This window comes from Centroberyx gerrardi, chromosome 17 (assembly GCF_048128805.1).
Source record: "Centroberyx gerrardi isolate f3 chromosome 17, fCenGer3.hap1.cur.20231027, whole genome shotgun sequence".
NCBI classification, from domain to species: domain Eukaryota; kingdom Metazoa; phylum Chordata; class Actinopteri; order Beryciformes; family Berycidae; genus Centroberyx; species Centroberyx gerrardi.
In genome coordinates, this window is record NC_136013.1 from 17,327,161 (window position 1) to 17,345,709 (window position 18,549).

General features: G+C 42.2%; 1 protein-coding gene across 1 annotated transcript; it reads right to left on the reverse strand.

Annotated features, from left to right (window-relative positions):
• Positions 1 to 4,699: 4,699 nt before the first annotated feature.
• syf2 (SYF2 pre-mRNA-splicing factor) lies at positions 4,700 to 11,713 on the reverse strand. The gene is made up of 7 exons (XM_071900023.2): positions 11,670 to 11,713; positions 11,211 to 11,309; positions 10,712 to 10,837; positions 8,947 to 9,064; positions 7,077 to 7,167; positions 6,308 to 6,406; positions 4,700 to 5,249 (listed from the first exon to the last, which is right to left on the reverse strand). Exons 1-7 carry the CDS (start codon positions 11,685 to 11,687, stop codon positions 5,084 to 5,086), a joined length of 717 nt encoding a protein of 238 aa, XP_071756124.1. The 5' UTR covers positions 11,688 to 11,713; the 3' UTR covers positions 4,700 to 5,083.
• Positions 11,714 to 18,549: the final 6,836 nt, after the last annotated feature.

An 18,549-nucleotide genomic window follows, 5' to 3' on the forward strand; every position in this document is an offset into this window, starting at 1 on the left:
CCCTCAAACAAAAAATGGAGGAAATGGTCAAGAAAGACCATGAGCAGACCATGAGGCTCAAGGCGGTGGAGGAGCTGCTGATCAGGCTGAAGCAACAGAATGAGGAGAAGGAGAAGGCAGAGGAGGCCTTGACCAGCAAGAATCTTGCTGGAGAGAAAGATGGAAAAGAGGTGGGAGAAGAACTCCACAAAAAGTCCAGGAAGCCTTCCATGATGAGGAGATTTATCAAACTCTTTACCCCAAAGAGGAAGGAGAAGAAAAAGAACAAAAAGGACAAGATGGAGTCCGCTTGAGTTGCTTCAAGCCAAAAACCTTAGCACACTGACACCTGTGCTCACTCCCTCTCCTCACCCCATCACCCATTTGCAACCCACCCCCTGACACCCCCTCCCCCCTTTACCTTGTATTTCCCCTTAATAAACGATATCACCAATGATATCTTTAAAATAATGCACCGCCTGTATCGTTTTAATTCTGTAAGTGGCTCTACAGCCAACATTGTATTTAAGACAGCTGGACATACAATGTTGTAGAGAAAATATCAAAGCTGTGTTGGATCTATAGTTGTTTTTATGTTTTTATTGTAGCAATTGTTTGTGTGGTTTTGCAATTTAAATGCTGTTGTCAAACTCAGGAATGAAAGTGGAACTGCTGTCAGCTGAACGTTTAGGTAAATCGATTCTTGACCTGTTTTCCACCAGGCATGAGGAGAGACTGTGACCCCAAAGCTCTCGCCGGTAAAACCAGCCGCTAATGATGACTAATGCTAACCAACACACTTGGTACTGTGTGTGTGTGTGTGTGTGTGTAGGCAACAGTGTCTCTCACACCTGTGGCTATGGTGAATTTATCAACTACCTGTACAGTCTAGAAAATGACTTGACGTATTTTAAGTCAATTCCCTACACACACACACACACACACACACACACACACACACGCGCACACACACACACACTCACACACACACACACACACACACACACACACACCAGAAGCTTCATAAACATGCCAAGCTGCCAAGACTCCCTTGTTTCCTTTGTTGTTGAGTTCAGTATCAATTGCATTTCCATCCATTTCTGCTCTTAGAAAAAACAAAATGATTTCCACTACAATAATCAGCAGATACAGATCTACATTGTAAAAAAAAAAAATGTAAATCAACTAAATGTTTCCTGAAACCACATAGTGTGGGTTCAGTGAACCACACTCACATGTTTTCTTCCATCCTGCTTGATTCCTCCTCTAGGACTGTCCAAATGATCAGAAAACACAACTTACACACACAGCTATAAAGGTTTCTTTTCCCGCCTTCTAAACTTCCAAAACAATAATGCTGTGACCCGGTCAGCAATGTTACAGGGTTTGAATAATGTAACCGTTATCACATAGATCATGTGAGGTTTAAACATGACTAATACGCAACCAACAGTTTAAAATCCATAAGTCGTTCTGTGCCAGTTTGAAGAGTGTGTCCTCCAACGCTCCCATACTAACCCCTCCCCCCTCTGCTGCCAGGTGTTTCGTACCTGCTGAACCCCCTCCTCACCTGCTTCGGCTCTCTCATAGCCTTCGGTGTTCTGCTTGGCACAGACAAAGATTAAAAACCCTTACTGACCGACTGCTATCTCCTAGATCAGAGCTTGTAATGGTTCAGAAGGTGCATAGAAGTAGAACACAAGAAGAGCTGAGGAGTAAAACACTACTTTGCAACACTAATCTGCTTGAGTGAGTCATGATCGATGATCCCCGAGAGGCAAGTCCACTGTCCTGTAAGTGCTTGAGGATTTACCAAGGTGTCCATACACCTGCTGTAATACAGCACAGAGGCGTTTCCACAAGTTATGTCATGACACCTCAAACCATTTGGTGGTTTTAAATGAATGATTCACGCTGCTCCTTGCATCAAATTTCACACTGTAATAAACATGCCATACATCATCCAGAAGTCACAGCCACACTCACACAGCTCTTTTAATGCCGGTGGGACATTGGCAGGTGTACTGAAAACCACCTTTGTTCTGGAAGTAAATGCAGACAATCGCCAAGTGTCTGCTAACATAAGACTTTGAACGTGCGCCTTCCTGAGTCACCTGACATGACCTAATAAGGTGCCATTATGGCTGCGCTTCTGCTGCTGCTTACCTTATAGCAAGTGTGCATTTATTTTGACAGGTTCTTGGCACATGGTCTAGAATATGTGATGCATTGTAAGTAATAAATTATAATCACCCTAAGATGTTTCAGGCTGATATTTAAATGCATGTCACAATCAGGTGTATCACAAAGGTATCAAATCACACTGTTTTGAATGTAAGAGTCAGACTGCCAGACTTTGTGTCTCTAAAATGTAAATCGACCTATAATTCTGATGAATTACCTGATTAGACATGTATAGTAGGTTTCACTGGAATGAGAGGGAATACTATTGCTTGCTTAGGCTACTACACATCAGCTGCAGTAACATGTACACCGACTGTGCAGAGCTGCCTTAAAGCACAATCCTTTGTAGTTCAATCAGACAAAGCAGAGAAGACGAGGACTGGTCTGTCTTGCCATCCTTGTATAACCGATGGGGTTCATCATGAACAATAGATTTTTCTCCTGTTTATATCTCATATAAGAATTTTTCACATCAGTTAATTCATTTTGAATGAGTTTTTATACAGATTTTACTAACCTAACAATACAATTTTTTTACTAGACCTTAACTTACCTATGTGCTTTGCTCTCTTTCTGTTGGGTGACACATCTAAATTAAACATGAATAATGCAATGAAATTATGATATTTGATGTGCACCTTGACTGCTTGAAATCAGCTTTCAGTTTTTTTTTATTACTACTGTAATTTTGTTGTTTCTCTCTGGTTTCTGTCTTGGTTTGTTTAATGGCAAATGTTGCCACCTTTTTGATCATCCCAGTCACAAGGGCTTTAATATTATTTTCTGCAATTTGGTTCTCTTGTCACTGAGTCTTTTAGTTGTTCAGCTGCTACTCTTCATGGGGAATTTCTATAACCGATGACTTCACATAGGCCTACTGTCCTGTTTTCAGCATGTACTGCATTTTCACTAAATGTGAGATTCCTTTTGTTACGTATGTAGGTATGCTAACAAAAGGATGCTGTTAATCGAAATTTTGTATTCTATTTAGACTGTGTTAATGTTCAATTGACATTGCTCCTGACTAAACAAATATGGGGAATTGGGCTAAAACAATTACATTGTTGTCATAAGAATTCATTAGTCACCACTAGGCTTTGGGGCATGAAGTAATATAATCGGTCACAACTCTGGGCCAAAAATGCAAAAATGCACTCTTGCCTCCAGCCTATATGGCATGACAGCGTTTCCTTCTCCATGTGTAATTTCTCCACAAGGCAACTGTAGTGCACTGCAAGAAAGGAAACATTCTGGAAATAACAGACAAGAGGCTTGACATCTTCAGGGAAAGAGAAAAAAAAAATTGTCTACAGCAGCAAACAAAGGCTTCCGTTGTTTGGAGGACACAAAACGTCTTTTCAGATTGACTTGAGAAAAATGCAACAAGTCACCCCTCACAGGCAAACTTTATTTGATATTTAATTCTCTCCTATGTCATGGATACCAGGCATTTATTTTAGTGCATCACATGAATTCGATTTTCACTCCAAGGGGCCTGACCCTGACAAATGAACAACAAAGGTATCTATGGAGGAACTCGCCCGCTGACACACATTCTTATCCAGTCATTCTTATAACAGGCATAAGCCACAACCATTTGGCTAACCTAGGACTTTCTCTTTCAACTGAATAAAGCAGCTCTTTTCAGGCCCTATAGTGAACAGGTAGGCAGAGGAGACTGGTGTGTATCTCGTGACACACAACATGACAAGTGGCACTTTGCCTCCAGAGCATAAAATATGTCAGTGTATTAACAGTGAATTTATGCACAGGTATCTTTCCTCATAAAATCTGCAGCCAACAGCCTCAGGCCCATCAGATGAAACTCCAAAAACAACACAATCATGAACCTGAAAACTTAATCCACTCATCTCTAAAAGCTCCAGAGGAGAGTCGGATATCAAAGGCATGATCTGAAGCCCCCTATCCCTCCCTCCACTGTATCAGGAAAACATAAACAACTTGTGTCATTGCTTCCTTGCACACCAGCCTTTGAAGGCATCCCATCTCATTACCATATCCTGTAAGGCTTATTCAGAACATTCATTAATCCAGATGAAATTCAACACAAATCTGATTCAAATTAGGACACAGCCCTTGTTTTATTCAATGTGTTGGCGTAAACCCCCCACCCTGTGTAAACCAGTCACTGCTGCCCTCTGTCCTGCAGAGGGTGCACTGCCACTGCGATCAGACAGCCAGGAGTGAAGGAGCAGGAGAAGACAGCATGGGAATCCGCTGACTCGTCTTTGATCTCTTCTCGGGTCACAAGCCTTTCCTGCTCACGTCGCCGCTTGGGGCGAGTTGGTTGAAGTGAGATGCGGACGATAATGAAGAAATTGAATTGCTTAATTGTTGCTCCTTATCTCCGCATGCACCTACACCAATACATTCTTTGGTTGGCATCTTCTGCTGAACATGCCCTAGGGGTTAATGATACGTTACTTTATTCTCACGCTCAACATGTGCCCCCCCCATCGTGAGACCGCACGCACGAAACCCACAGCAAAACCAACAAGCATGCCAGATAACCAAATCATTTAAAGTGGTTTATTTAAAAATAAAGGCTAAGAATAATATCAAGGGTGTTGTTTTCACTGCTCACACTGTACAGAGGAACACCAAACAACACTGTATATCTTGAAATAACTGCGATTATCGTTCAGCTCACATCCGAGTTAACATTAGCATTGATCCAAATGGTTGAGTGAAAACAGAAAAGCATATTTCAAATATAAAAAATGTTACAGACAACTGCCTCACAATACACAGTCCATGGTATTTCAGCGTTGTAATGGATGTATATAGAGTATTCTATGCACACAGCTAGTACTGTGAATGAAAAACAGGCTGTTTCCAAGCCTCCTCAATGGAGACAAAACAGATAAATTGCAAATGTACAACGAGGCGGCGGGGCCAGCTACACAGCTGTGCCTCTCTCCAGGTTCTGTTTGATCTCTGCTGTGTATTTGCCGTAGAAACGCTCCGCCTTCTTGTTGAACTTGGCGTTCCTCTCGTTAATGTAGTCGATGTCGGCATCATCGTTGTAGGCCCTGCGTCGACTGTACTTGGCCCGCTTCTCGATCCTGACAATGAAGAGTAAGAGCAGTTTAGGGTGGATTTCATAAACCAATATGGCTACTATCCATGGCATATCCAATCACAATAATTCACCACAGGCAGTATTTTGGGGGTGTGCGTTAAAATTTGGCCAAAGAGAGTGGCAATGGAAAAACCTAACGCACTCGAACGAACGAACACACACACACACAGAGAGGAAAATACTGTCAATTTGTGAGCTCCCAGTCTTGATTCATTGTGTCTTCAAAGCGGTGTTGTGCGTCATACTCTGGCAGCCGAATCCTTGTCTAATGTCCCACAGTCGCATCTCTAAACACAAGCCTCAGACTGTCTCAAACACAGCACAGCTCAGGGAGGGACTAGGGAAATCAAAGGTGAGGGGGTCTTTTGTAGCCCAGACAAATACTTAATGAGGAACCAGCTGAACAATTAGAAGCAGCAGCCGGCTGGTAAGATATGAGGAACAACAGTGAAGTTTTGACCTTCACCTAAAAGTACTCTTTGATCCCTGTGTGCCATTCTTTTAGAGTGGCATCTTATGTGGCTTTACTGACCACCTATCCACTCACACAACATGTAGATATTTGTCAAAACCGAGCATCATATCATGTGCCACGTTGAACACAGAATGTCAACACAAGTGTTTTTGGTGATTTATAAGGTGACGGACCACAGGACATTTCTGTGTACTAGGCTCAGCCTGAGCTGCCTCCTGTACAGTATGGTATTCATAGCATACTGTAATATTCCTGAGTCATGTGTGTGAAAGGGGTTTAAGATAGGAGATTGATAGGAGAGAGATAAGGCATCAAGCGCCACCCCGGGCAGACAATAACGAACAGCCTCCTATCAGCAGTTGCATCAGGGTTTCCACTCTGGGGCTTATTTACTGGGATCAGATAGGCCTTGGCTCACACAAATGTCCCCCTCTCCTTTACTGGCAAAGAGCTCACAATCTTGCTCCTTCCACTACCAGAATTTATTAGCACTGAGATGAACTGAACGGGAGGTCAGGAGAGGATATCTCCCTCTTTCTTGCTGTCTGTTTTTGCGTTCAACTTACTGTTTCTCAACGTCTTCCACCATGCGGTCGATGCCTTCCTTCGTGGGGACGTGGGTGCCGTGGATCAGGCTGTTGGAGGTGGGGTGGAAGTCCTCGCCACTGTGGGGCACCAGCAGAGGAATGAGAAATACATCACCACAGATAATCACTGTTTTAACATTCTTGGACAGACTTCTATTCCATCATTGTGATTATGGTCATCCTGACGAAAGATGATTATGTGGTCGCGGGGCTAATGCGTTGGTGCATCCTTCACAGTTCTGCATGTGGCAGCCATTACGGGTGAAAAACCTGCGGGCACTGAACTCATCTTTGGCCAATGGGAGCAAACGCACCATAACTATGACCATCTTGCTCCTCTGAGCGCATGCCTCGCATTAACACTTAAAAATCATGAAAGGATTTGGGGAGTGTGAAACTATGTTAAAACCAACCCAGGGGCAAGAGATGGGGTACACTATTTAACACATAGTAAATGCTTTGTGCACATGTGACGGGTGGATGCTAAGATGATTACACCAAACAAATGCTTACAGTTCATTTTCCTCTATTAAAAATTTCATGGTAATACTCAATAGCAGAGATGTCCTCATAGATCATTTTTATGGGCTTCTCACAGTGGGAATTCACAAGAATCTACTAATGCCTGAGGGTCTGGGGGACATAATTTCTTCCCATTTCTAGCTGTCTGTCTGTCTGGAGACAGTATCAAAGACACAGAGATACAGTATAGTGACAGCAAAAGAAGATGGGAGCGGGATTAACTCACCACTCCTCTCTCTGTCTCTCGTAGCCCTCCATGTCTGGTTTGATCTGCTTGGTGAGTCTTTGGTACTGTCGGAGTTGGGCCTCGGCATAACCTGCAGCCCAGAATAAGAAAGAGAGAGAGAGAGAGAAAGAGAAAGGGGGTTGGGTTATAATTACCGGAACAAACAGCAAGCAGGCACGAGGCTCTGCAACACAACCTGCGGCTGGTTATGGAGGGATGAAGAGGCAACTCTCCTCCTCCCTTCCTCCCTCTCTGCAAGCCCCTCTGGTGATAATTTTCTCCCCAGAGGTTTTAATTCAGAGAGGTTTTGATGCAACAGATGGCAGCCATATTTGGGAGACGCTGCAATCCTTTTTCAGTAGATCAAATTGGCAGCAGTTTAAGATGATTAATATCCCAAGGGGTCCTTACACGCAACCAGTCTTGCTCTATGGGTGGCTGCTATGTAGGAGAGTGCCATCCTTAGTAGCAGCCAGTCGCTGCGTGCTGCAGCAGCGGCAGGCCTTCTCCAACTTGGGGACCTTATCAAACAATCACATGCAACATCATGGCGTAACAGAATCACCGTGTGCCACTTGTTTCCTCAAGAGTAAATTGTATTAGGTGACTAAATGAATAGGTTGAGGTCCTACAGCATGACAGGGGGGTTACCCATGCCTAAAATAAAAGCAGCCTTGATCTAATAGCCATTTGCCTACGTGTTATTTCCTGCCGTGACTGTAAATGCTGGCAAAAAGAATTTCAAAGTCAATACAATCAGTGAGTGACAACTCTTGCTGAATAGTGAAAAATGACACAACCACTTCAGTGGGAGGGTTACTGCCAAACCTCACTCATATTAGGCGTGAGGGGGAAAAAACATGATTTAATCTAAATGATGACTGGGGCAATTTTAACAAGTAAATGTGTAATCAGTTTAGACTTCTGTTAATAATTAAAGCGAAATAAGCCTATAATCTTTACTGTTCGTGTTTTGGGTGCACAACTGATGCACACAAGTAGTCCATTTGTAAGTGGAGTGTGAGGTAGGGCAAAGAATGGATCTGGTGCATTAAAGATGGCAGCCTCCTGGTTCCTCCTACCTGTCCCACACAAACATCCTTTGGACAGGCTGGGTGCATATTGCACTGTGAGATTGACTGGCAGCACAAAATAACATCAGTGGAGGAGGCTGGGTCTTTATGCACAGAGCTCTTCTGTTTAATTTAATTTAAAAATATGTAATAAGTGTGTTTTTTTAAATCATTATTTAGGGTGTAATGAAACAATCTGCTTGATCCCTCTCTCGGCTTCAATCATGTGCATCTAAAGTGTTTTGGACTGTCAGCCTTTGTTTCCACTGCACACTTTCTCACTACCTTGGCACAACAATGACCAAAACTGCTAAATGCATTAAAATTTTAAATGATTATAGTATCTTTGTCAGGTACTTGGTAACAGTACATCTTAATCCTTAAAAGATCATACATAAATCTCTTAAATGTTGACTGTCTATTGCCTTTGAAATTAATACTCCTTCCTGGCATGCTGTTAAACAATGTCAAATAATTCTTCAAACTGTCCCATTTAAGGTCAAGTAGGCTGAAAGCCACTGGCAGAAAAACAAGGTGGGCAGGCTTAGTCACGTTCATCCGAAAACACTAACCCTACATAAATAGTCAACAGTGATTTGATATTTTGAGGATTGTAAAAAAAACATTTGGTCAGGCTTTCATTATAATTATGACTCCAGGAATGTGTCCGGAAAAGAGTCATTTACCAGTGAATTCATTCCCACTTCTTCACACCCTAAAAGCCAGCAGTAACCAAAGACTACATAGCAAACAATCTGCGTCATGCGCTACTCTTCACTGGAGACCCTGATACCAACCTGAGAATCCTGGGTCTGGGTTCTTCTTCTTCTTCTTCCTCTCCCACCGCTCTGCGTCGTCAGCACTGATCTCCAGCAGCTTCACTCGGTCATAGTCCTCCCCTCTAGCGGCACAATCCTGGAATGCACATATTCATCTTCAATAAGCAGACAGCCGGTCTAAATGTCAACACCCATAAATGCATGTGAATTGAGGAACCTTGTTGTTTGGGGACTTGTATGAAAATGGTTCATTGAAATCCTTTGATGAGTTAGTCCAGAAGTTTAGTCTCCCCAGGTCTAATTTGTGGCAATACTTACCCAATTGAGGCATTTATTGATGGGGGTTCTGCATTCTCCCAGAACACCCCCTCATCACTATGAATTGAATTGACACTGACATTTGAAACTGGCCTCTCTGTATTACCCCAAGATCTTTTGCCAGGCCGCTAAAACTTCCACAGCACTAAAGATGATTTGGGAGAAAGACTTAAAGTTGTCATTTAGTGAGAAATAATTGGACAGGAACTGTCAAAACTTCAGATTTATTCAGTGTAAAATATTCTGGGGCTCAGAGACACGGATGACTGCTGGAAGTGTCGGGGATCTGAGGGAGGACTGGTGCATGGGGGGGTTCGTTTTTTTTTTGGGGAAAAAAAAAAGAAATTACCAGAAGTGAATTTGAATTCTCTGCTAGGCTATACATTTTGGTGAGGGACTGTGGGGACGCAGACTGGATCCAGACTGGTATAATGGTGGGCAAGTAGATTTTAACAAGGGCTTGGAAAAATGTAGGGGTTCCTTATATGGACTGGTTCACTGAACTTGGCAAAGTTGTAAGGATGTGGCATTCTACATTTGCATAAATGCTTCAGGATCTTCATGTTCTACAAGTTATTTTGTTGTTGTGCAATGTTTATTTTATTTATTTCGAATTTTTTTCTTTTTGTACTTTCTCTTCTTTTTGCTGGTTTAATGCACTGTATCCTGGATTACACTACAGTATGTGCAATTGTCTGAAAAATGAAAACCTCAATAAACTTTCAATCATAAAAAATAAATAAATGCATGTGAACAAAATTAAATGCACACATTCATGGTTACACTTGCATGTGATTTCTGTCATTCTGTTATGCCAGGGTGCACAAGTGGCATGTGTACAGGCACAAAAATCAGATTCAGCTTCTGTTGCCATCATACCTTCCACACCAGATTTTGAGGCGGTTCGGCTCACATTTTCACCAGAATTCTAAATTGTCTGGATGCAATCCTGCCATAATGCGTACATGTCAAAAATGTGATGAACAGTGGAAAAAAGTATTTTAGATGTAGATGACGACACACATAAGAGAGGTTTCAGCCAAGTGTGGACCAGACTGCTATGATTAGATCTCAAAAATCACACTGAAATATAATGAAACTTAAAAAGAGCCTTTGCTGTCACTGAATTTCTGTTAATATAACATACAAACTAACTACACTGACTTTTAATGTTTTTTTAAATTTTTGTGGCACTTCTGCTACATCAAAACTATGTCAGTGGAGAAAAACAGGATAGATGGGGAAGAGAAAGGAGACGCCTTGTGACAAAAATATTATGGGATCAATTCAAACCCACAATATTGCTAGTTGCTGACACTGCAGTACATGATCCTGCCTAGGCGATCAAGCCATCACACATCTTGACAGTCTGGACCACAATACTTGTCACCATGCTGAATATACCAAGTATAGGGTCACAGAGTGTATGAATGTGTATTACTTACATAATTTAAGAATGAAATACCTTTTTCTTTTCATCCTCAGCAAGCTCCCACTCCAGCCGGGCTTTCTTGGCCTCCCAGTTGGTTGGGAGTTTCAGTCTCTTGTCCTCCTCCACGACCTCCTGGTGGTTGAGCTTGCGTGCTTCATTCTGCAACGGATAACAAAACATGATGACTGACAGTACAAGCAACAAGACAATTATGTCTATTTATCAACAAGTGTGCTATCCCAGCTCTAACAGAGGAGCTCCTCTCAAGCACCTAATGACTTGGTGTAGACAGTGTACCCATAAATAATATTTATTTCTTCAAGCCCAAAACAATTATTTCCGAAACTGACACAATAACATTAGTTTGTTAACAGTGTTTATCGTGTTGAATGTCTTTTCCACAGCTTTGTTAGGTGGGTCTTACTCAATTCAGCTCGGCACCACCACACACAACCGAAAAACCAGACGAAAACATTGGTAGGTAGTGACTGTATGTAAATGTGTCTGAACAAGACAAAGGCAGGTAACTCACCCGTTTGAAATGTAATTCCCGAAATTTTCGAAGTCTCGCTTCTCTCTTCTCCGATGCGAGACTTTCGGTCGGTTCCTCATCAGCAGCCGAAGCAGACTCCTGCATATAACCATTGTCACACGTTAACGTTACCGTCACCCATCTACCGTACAAAGTCCCATAAGCCTATTTTATGGCCGATTATCATTAATGGGTCGATTAGAGATAGGTTAGCACACAATACCTAGCAGAGACGGTAGCTTCGAGAAGCTAACGTTAGCTTCTAGCGAGCTAGCTAGCACCCACTACGTTAGCTTAGCATAATAACACAAGATTGTAAACAAACAGGATAAGAACAGAAACTAACTTTCCGTCGGCCTAATCAGACATTTCCTATCACTGATATATTTAGTGAGTATAATCTGTCACGGCACCAAATAAATTGTCTTATTTCACCTTAAAAATGGAAAAACTACCAACCTCGGTACAGGACGCCATTGTTGTGTTAGAGGAAGAAGACAGGAAGTTCGACATCAATACCGGATATTACGAATACGACGGAAGGTATCGTTATTATTTTGAATAAGATTTTTAGCACTGTTTTAATTAGGTCCAGTTAATTTAATCGTCATTGAACAACACTGGTCACCTCATAAATTAAAACCCATGGGTTTTGCAACTGTAATATTGGTTGTAAATGCTTGCTTGTTTTTTTTCCTATCAAAGAAGTACAAAACATCTGTATTTCACCTGCAAATTATTCACTTAAAGATTATTTGTCATGCAAGAAGATAGAAATTGCTATAGAAAATACTTTTTCCTGTTGTATGACCTTGTATGATGGAAGTATGGTAGGCTGTAGGGGACACTTACAGATAGAAATAGATTTTAAATAAAATGTTTATAGTACAAGAATACCGTATTAATAATAGTGTAGCCTATACAAATGAGCTTTGTAAATTACATAGATAACAAACCTGTGTGTCTGCAAGTCCATATGCATTTTACTCTAAGGGGGAGAGTGCAGAGCAGACAGATGTAGTGCCCATAATGGGGGTGGACAAAATGACATTAACATTATAAGAAAAATGACTTTAACTATGAAGTATCTAAATCACAATCAAGAAGGCAGCTACACATGCAAATCATATTAAGTTGAATTCCAATTAGCAGTGTGTGTCAACTTTAAAAGTCTGACAATCACAACTTTTCTGAGTATTCAAAGCAACACGAGGCAACTAACAGTACCAGAGAGGCCAAATAGTCGGTGTCCGAACAACAGGTGCACAAAAACTGAAAACTATTTCTTGTAGAAAGGGGAACAGTTTTGAAAGTCATGACAACATATGCCGAAGAACTAATTTCATCAGCAAAGAGGAACTGTGGTGGCAAGTTGGAGCTCATCTTTAAGATAGACACTTAACAGGATAGTTGCTGAACATAAATCTATTGTAAAATTACTGTAGAATTATTGTAAAACTGTGTAAAATTACCACAGAATTGATCCAACACCTTTGTGACAGTCTCAACAAAAACTGAACGTTGTAAGCTTCACAAACCTGGTACTTCTGGCAGAGCTGCTACTGCTTGGACCCCTAAGCAATAGAAAAATTATCTGGTGAGCTGTCTTTCACCCTTTTACCTACTTCTGGGCAGGTTTATATTTGAAGAAAGCCAGTGGATGCCTTCGACCTACAATGTCTGTTGCCTGTTAAACATGGAGATGGATCTGTAATGGTATGGGCAGCCATCTCATGGGAGTCATTAGGTTTGATGATGTCCCTGCATGGTTCTAAAAAGGTGTTTCTTGTATTTTGTACACCTGATGTTCATGATCTTATTTCAAATAGAGTTTGACAGAAATGGACACTGGTTGTCACAGGTCACTGATCCTTCGCCTCTCTCGTCCTGGGTCATTCTCTCTAACAACTAGGGAACCCTGCTGCAGATTTGTGTCATCAGAGGCAGGTCATTAGTCACAAAAAAATCAGTTAAATCACCAACAGATACCTCTTAGAATTTACTGTAACACTGCGTCAGTTGTGTGCAGGCTAAATCTTTTTATCATGACACTGTGACAAAAGTCATTGCATGGCATCTTATGTTTCATAATAACGTCTTTGTATAAAAACCTAAACCAGACCATCTTGCTCCCTTTTGAAGATTTAACTCATAGCACAAATACTGCTAGACCGATGGAAACTGGCTCAACCTACACAGGCAGTGATTATGAATATGACTGGAGGTAATAGAGTGAGAAGCATGAAAGGTCAAGCATAAAGTCATCAGTGTACCACACAGAGAGTCTGTTTACAGTCCCCTAAACTCAATTGTTATGGTCTTTTTTGCTGCACAGAAATGGCAACTCATAGCAATTACCAATGCATCTTATTTCTCCCCACAAAAAACACAAGTATCAAATAAAGGCCTTGGAGCATAACATAGGACTTCTGAATATGATTCAATGATCTGATCAGAAGACAAAAGTAAACATTTTCAAGAGCCATTTGAGCGTGTTTGACTTGCCAAAATGGATGTGCTCCCTGTTTGATTGCGTTATACTAATAGAGCTCTTTTGGAGGATGTAATTAAGTGGAGTTTATAGTCTTAGATTAAAGCATCCTCTAGATCACAGGCAATGTTAATGGAGTGATGCATTTTCACTGGAAACCAGATGGGAGCACATCACAACAGAACAAAACATCATTGGCTACAGTAATGGGCAGGGCCGTGCTATTGCCATGCACAAGAGGAAATATTGCAGAAAACATCTTTTTAATAAATGAATGAGTAAGAGAGCAGAACGGCAATGTAAAGTAACTGGAAAAAAAGAATAACAATTCCACTGTATTTATTCCAACTCACAAAGGCAGTGTGCAGAACAGTTGTATCAAAATAGAGATAGATAGCTTTCAGGGTGGCGTAACTGACTTTGTGTTTTCCAGACTCCAGTAAATATCGTACGTGAGAGTATGTGCCTTATGTGTGTGTTGGGTTTCTTTTTTTTTCCTACCCGAGAGCTGTTAATCTCTTTGTAAATGTCATCTACACATCTTGTACGGTTCTGAAGTATTCTCACATGTTAAACAATACCTCCCCTCAGGGGTCCTCCTTCAGTCTGGACGCTCTGACATTGACAGAGCTCCGACATTCAGGCCTGTTTCTCCTTCTGTCTACTCTGAATAAAACACTGTCTCCTGCAGAGCTGATTAGAGCAACTCTCAAACTCACATAGTACTATAAACTTACTTGCATGCACGTTTGTATGTATTGTATGAACGCAGTATGTATTTTTTTGCTACTTCAAGTTTGATTTTTGTGTTCTTTCTTTTTTGTATGGACCCCAAGAAGAAGAAGAAGGGGAACCAAATAAATAAATAAACACTGTTTGATGATCTGCTACAGAGAATGTATAGCAGTTCACATAGATTAGTCAAGAGGGCAATCAGCATTTAGGGTATTTGGGGAATTAAGTTTAGGTACATTGTGTAACAATCCTGCATCCTTTGGGCTTGGTGTAGGCAGGACAAGGAAGGCTTTCTGTTCGTACCAGTGCCAGTCAGTCCTCACCATGAGCCCACAGCAGCTTGACTATGTTACAGCAGAGATACATTTGAAATAAATTTGGAATCCAAACTGGCTTTGGGCTGCACACAATCCTCAATACGAGGGTTTCGGCAATGCTGTCATTGCCATTTAGGGGATATTGAGCTTCACTGCAGCAAGACATGGGACTCGCATGAGCTGGGGCCACCCAAGAATGCTGAACAACCACTCCTCAATATTAACTTTTCCAGTCAGGCAAATCAGGCCTGAAATAGGGTAACATTATATGTGCAAATAAATTGTACTATAGGGGCACGTTTATAAATACTGCACAAGGCCTCATGGTGCTTCATAACCGTCTCCCATTCATCAAATGGGACATGATATTAGTTCAGTTTGCTACCCGCTGCGATGAGATACTGGACGTTTTTGTATATGCGGAAATACATTTGGCTGGCACTGTTATCTTGCTTTTAATAAGAGTTCCTCTAGATAGTGCTTCGGGGGGCAGGGCCTCTCAGCGCGCACGCAGCTGCTTCACATCTGGAACTTAATATAAACATCATGGCCAATAAAATCATTCCATTTCCTTAATTACTATTCCTGTCATTTCCGCACTAAATGAAAAGTTATTAATTCGGGGCCAACACAAACATGCTTCTCCAATACGAGGAGCTACTCCTGAAGCCCCGCCACCCTAACTACAGGCCGCTGTCACTGGACTGGAAACACAAGCTCCTGCCCCACTCTGTGAGTGTGTGTGTGAGTGTGTGTGTGAGTGTGAGTGTGAGCGCATGGACTAGAGGCCAAGGTACTGCAGACATGAATGGAACACAAGATGGCGTCTTGTTTTCCGTCTCATCCAAACGCTCCCACTGGTGCCAGTAAAATCATGACAGGCGCAACCCGTCTTCTTTCATCTCGCTCTCTGCTCTCTCCGTCCTCCTCCTCCCACACTCCCTCCCTTGTTCTTTTGCTACTTCTCAGTGTGTTCAACACATGCCCTGCCACCTTTTTCTCCACCCCATTTGTACTACGCTTCCCCTCCATGCATTCTCTCTCTCATTTTTCCTCTCAGATGCTTTCCAATGATCTCTAATGTGTGTTGGACAGGTTGCCTGTTAACAGAGGATACGGGGTGATGATAAGACCTTGGAGTGCGGGGAGAGCATCTGCCTGTTAACTTGCCAAAATGACTAAAAATAATTGCTGCAGCTATACATGTGCTGGGGGGAGAAATCACAATCCTTCACAGGGTCATATGTTACCAAGCAAATTTTCAACTGAAACCAGCGCTCACAGCACGTCATTATCAGCCATCCTTAGCAGTCAAAATGCTTCCCATTGATTTCAAGGCTGTTAGACATATCCAAAGGGCACAGATGAATGGAGTGAGCACAGAGCTATTTGGACGGGAGTCCTTGTAAAACCTAGTTCAAAATGCAAATTTGTGTCAACACAAATGCCAGTGTATGCGCGTTCTCATGGAGCTCGACTCGCCCATTAACTTCTTCCCCTCCAGGCAAGAGAAACGGCATTACTATATGGATCATGACATACATGATTTGACACGGTACTAGCTGCTCCAATCCCCGCTGACGCACCTCACAAGCCGAGAGACGGAGAGGATTTAGTGAGCAACACATATACTTACACAAAAGACGAATGTATGCACTCAAATACCACCAGTTTTGTAGTCAATGCTCTCGCTGCACCACACACAATTAAAGTCCCAATTAAAGGCCATTATGGTTTTTCCACTAGAGGCAACCACAGGCGGAGCAGCTCCACGGCCTGTACATTGCGGGCACACAGATGTCTCCTGTGTTGTCATCCAAAGGAACTCAGACTGATCCGCAAACTTTATGATCATAATTACTGATCAAAATTAAAGTGCAACGGCAGTCTAAACTCAGAGGACGGCAATAAAAAAGTTTGAGCGGTTCCGGTAAGTGGGACCAAGTGGGACTATCAGAGTGATAAGTGTTTGTGAGATGTTCATGCTAAGGAGCGGGGCCAGTTGGGAAGTGGGGACAAGCAGTGATCGAGCCCAGTAGATTCAGTTTTTCAAGTGCGTCCCACAGCCCATTACACTACCTATTACCACAAGAGGGAGGCATTTCCCTGGTATTTTACCAGCAATGATAACCTTGTAAAGTCAAAGTGAAAATACCAAATGGAAGGATTACATCTTAATGCTTTAGTTCTGTGATTGTGTCTGTCTTTCCCACAGCCTCAATACATCTGAATTCGACACACAGAAGAACAGCATTGGGCTCCATATTATCTGTTGTAAAGCATCCATTCGCCGCCAGCCCTCCGCATGTACCCACACACAAGTTCAACACGAGTGTCTTCCCTTGAGTGGGGCCCAAAAGTGTCATGGGTTTCCGCTTCTCAGTTCCCATCCTCTTACCCAGTGACCTTAATGAGAGAGTACAGTTCTCACTTGGCCAAACAATACGCTGTTGTGGAGGGCTGTGTAAAGAGGTGGCTAGTCAACAGCCTCTGGACATACAGCTGTGCCGGCGAACAGTCTTCCCTATCTGTCCCTGGGTTGACACGCAGAATCAGCTGCCAGATCAAATAACTTCACACAAACACACACGCGCACACACACACACAGACACACACATACAGAGTGCTAAAAAAGCATGTGAACGCACACAGACTCATACACACGACACACGCAAAGTGAATCCCATTCCCACCCAATCTCATGCTTTGAGAACTAACAATCTATTTAGTGCATAAAATGCCATGGCTCCTTTTATCTAGAGTTCAAGGCACCAATGATCTAATTCCAAATCTGATGATGAGCAAACCAGTGCCAAATATATTAGGCAAGTGTCAGCCACAACACAACTGTGACCTTTAAGTGATAAATGGGCTCTTTCTTGACAGTCGATATGGTTATTGTCTGAACTATTCAGAGCTTCAAAAGATCTTTTTTTTCCCTGGACAAACTGTTATTGTGTGAGACTCGGAACAATTTATTCATTTTCAAGGTGGAGGTTATACTTTCCCCTGAGAATTGCTGTTTTAATGTCAAAATAGGGTGAGCAATGGGAACCAGTTAACGATCTTACAATGGAGATAAATCCTTTAAATTGTAGAGCTTGTATTTTTACATTCATCCCCATCATTTGCTGTGCTGCTGGGAAAGCACACATAAAAATATAACATTTGCATTGTGTTGCATTCCAAGTAAAATGTTTTCTGTACTTGGCGCTCTTTCGCCAAACGCAGACAATCCCAGCAGCATAATAAGACCTTGAACGGTTCAATAAGAAATGCTACAATTGAATTTCTGTTACATATTACAGTACATTCTATTGCATGCACTGTGACGACCGAGTACAAATAATGACAAAAACAATTTCCAGTGTTAGAATAGGTTGAGAGCAGAAATGTATTTATGATGTGTAAAAATTTCCAGCGTGGTATTGGCACTCTTTGGCCCAGCAAGTTCTAACAGGTCTGTGTGTGACTCGCAGTCATTAGAACCAGACGCACACGTGGGAGCGCTGAACAGGACAGGGAAAACAATGACGGATATTCCAGAGTCAATGAACTGTCCCGGCCAGACGATCCGCTGCGATGGAGGGTTACGTGTGCGAATGAATGAGGTGTTTCCCCTAATGTGGGCTATAATCTGGCCCTCTGGGGAGGAGCAGGCAGAGCACCGTGGAAAATGTTTCGGTGCAAACTCAAGACTAGAAGTCCATTTTTAACTCCGATACATGCAGGGGGGGGGGAGAAGGGAGCATCTTTGTCTGCAAAGAGCAGAAAGAAACATGTAGAGAAAGAGTAA

What these genes read in the sequence shown, in the direction of transcription:
- syf2 (XM_071900023.2), bottom strand. An exon ending in CCCAGACCCAGGATTCTCAG is followed by an intron (nt 7,168 to 8,946) that starts GTTGGTATCAGG and finishes TCTGGGCTGCAG; the next exon opens with GTTATGCCGAGGCCCAACTC. An exon ending in GTGGAAGACGTTGAGAAACA is followed by an intron (nt 5,250 to 6,307) that starts GTAAGTTGAACG and finishes CTTCATTGTCAG; the next exon opens with GATCGAGAAGCGGGCCAAGT.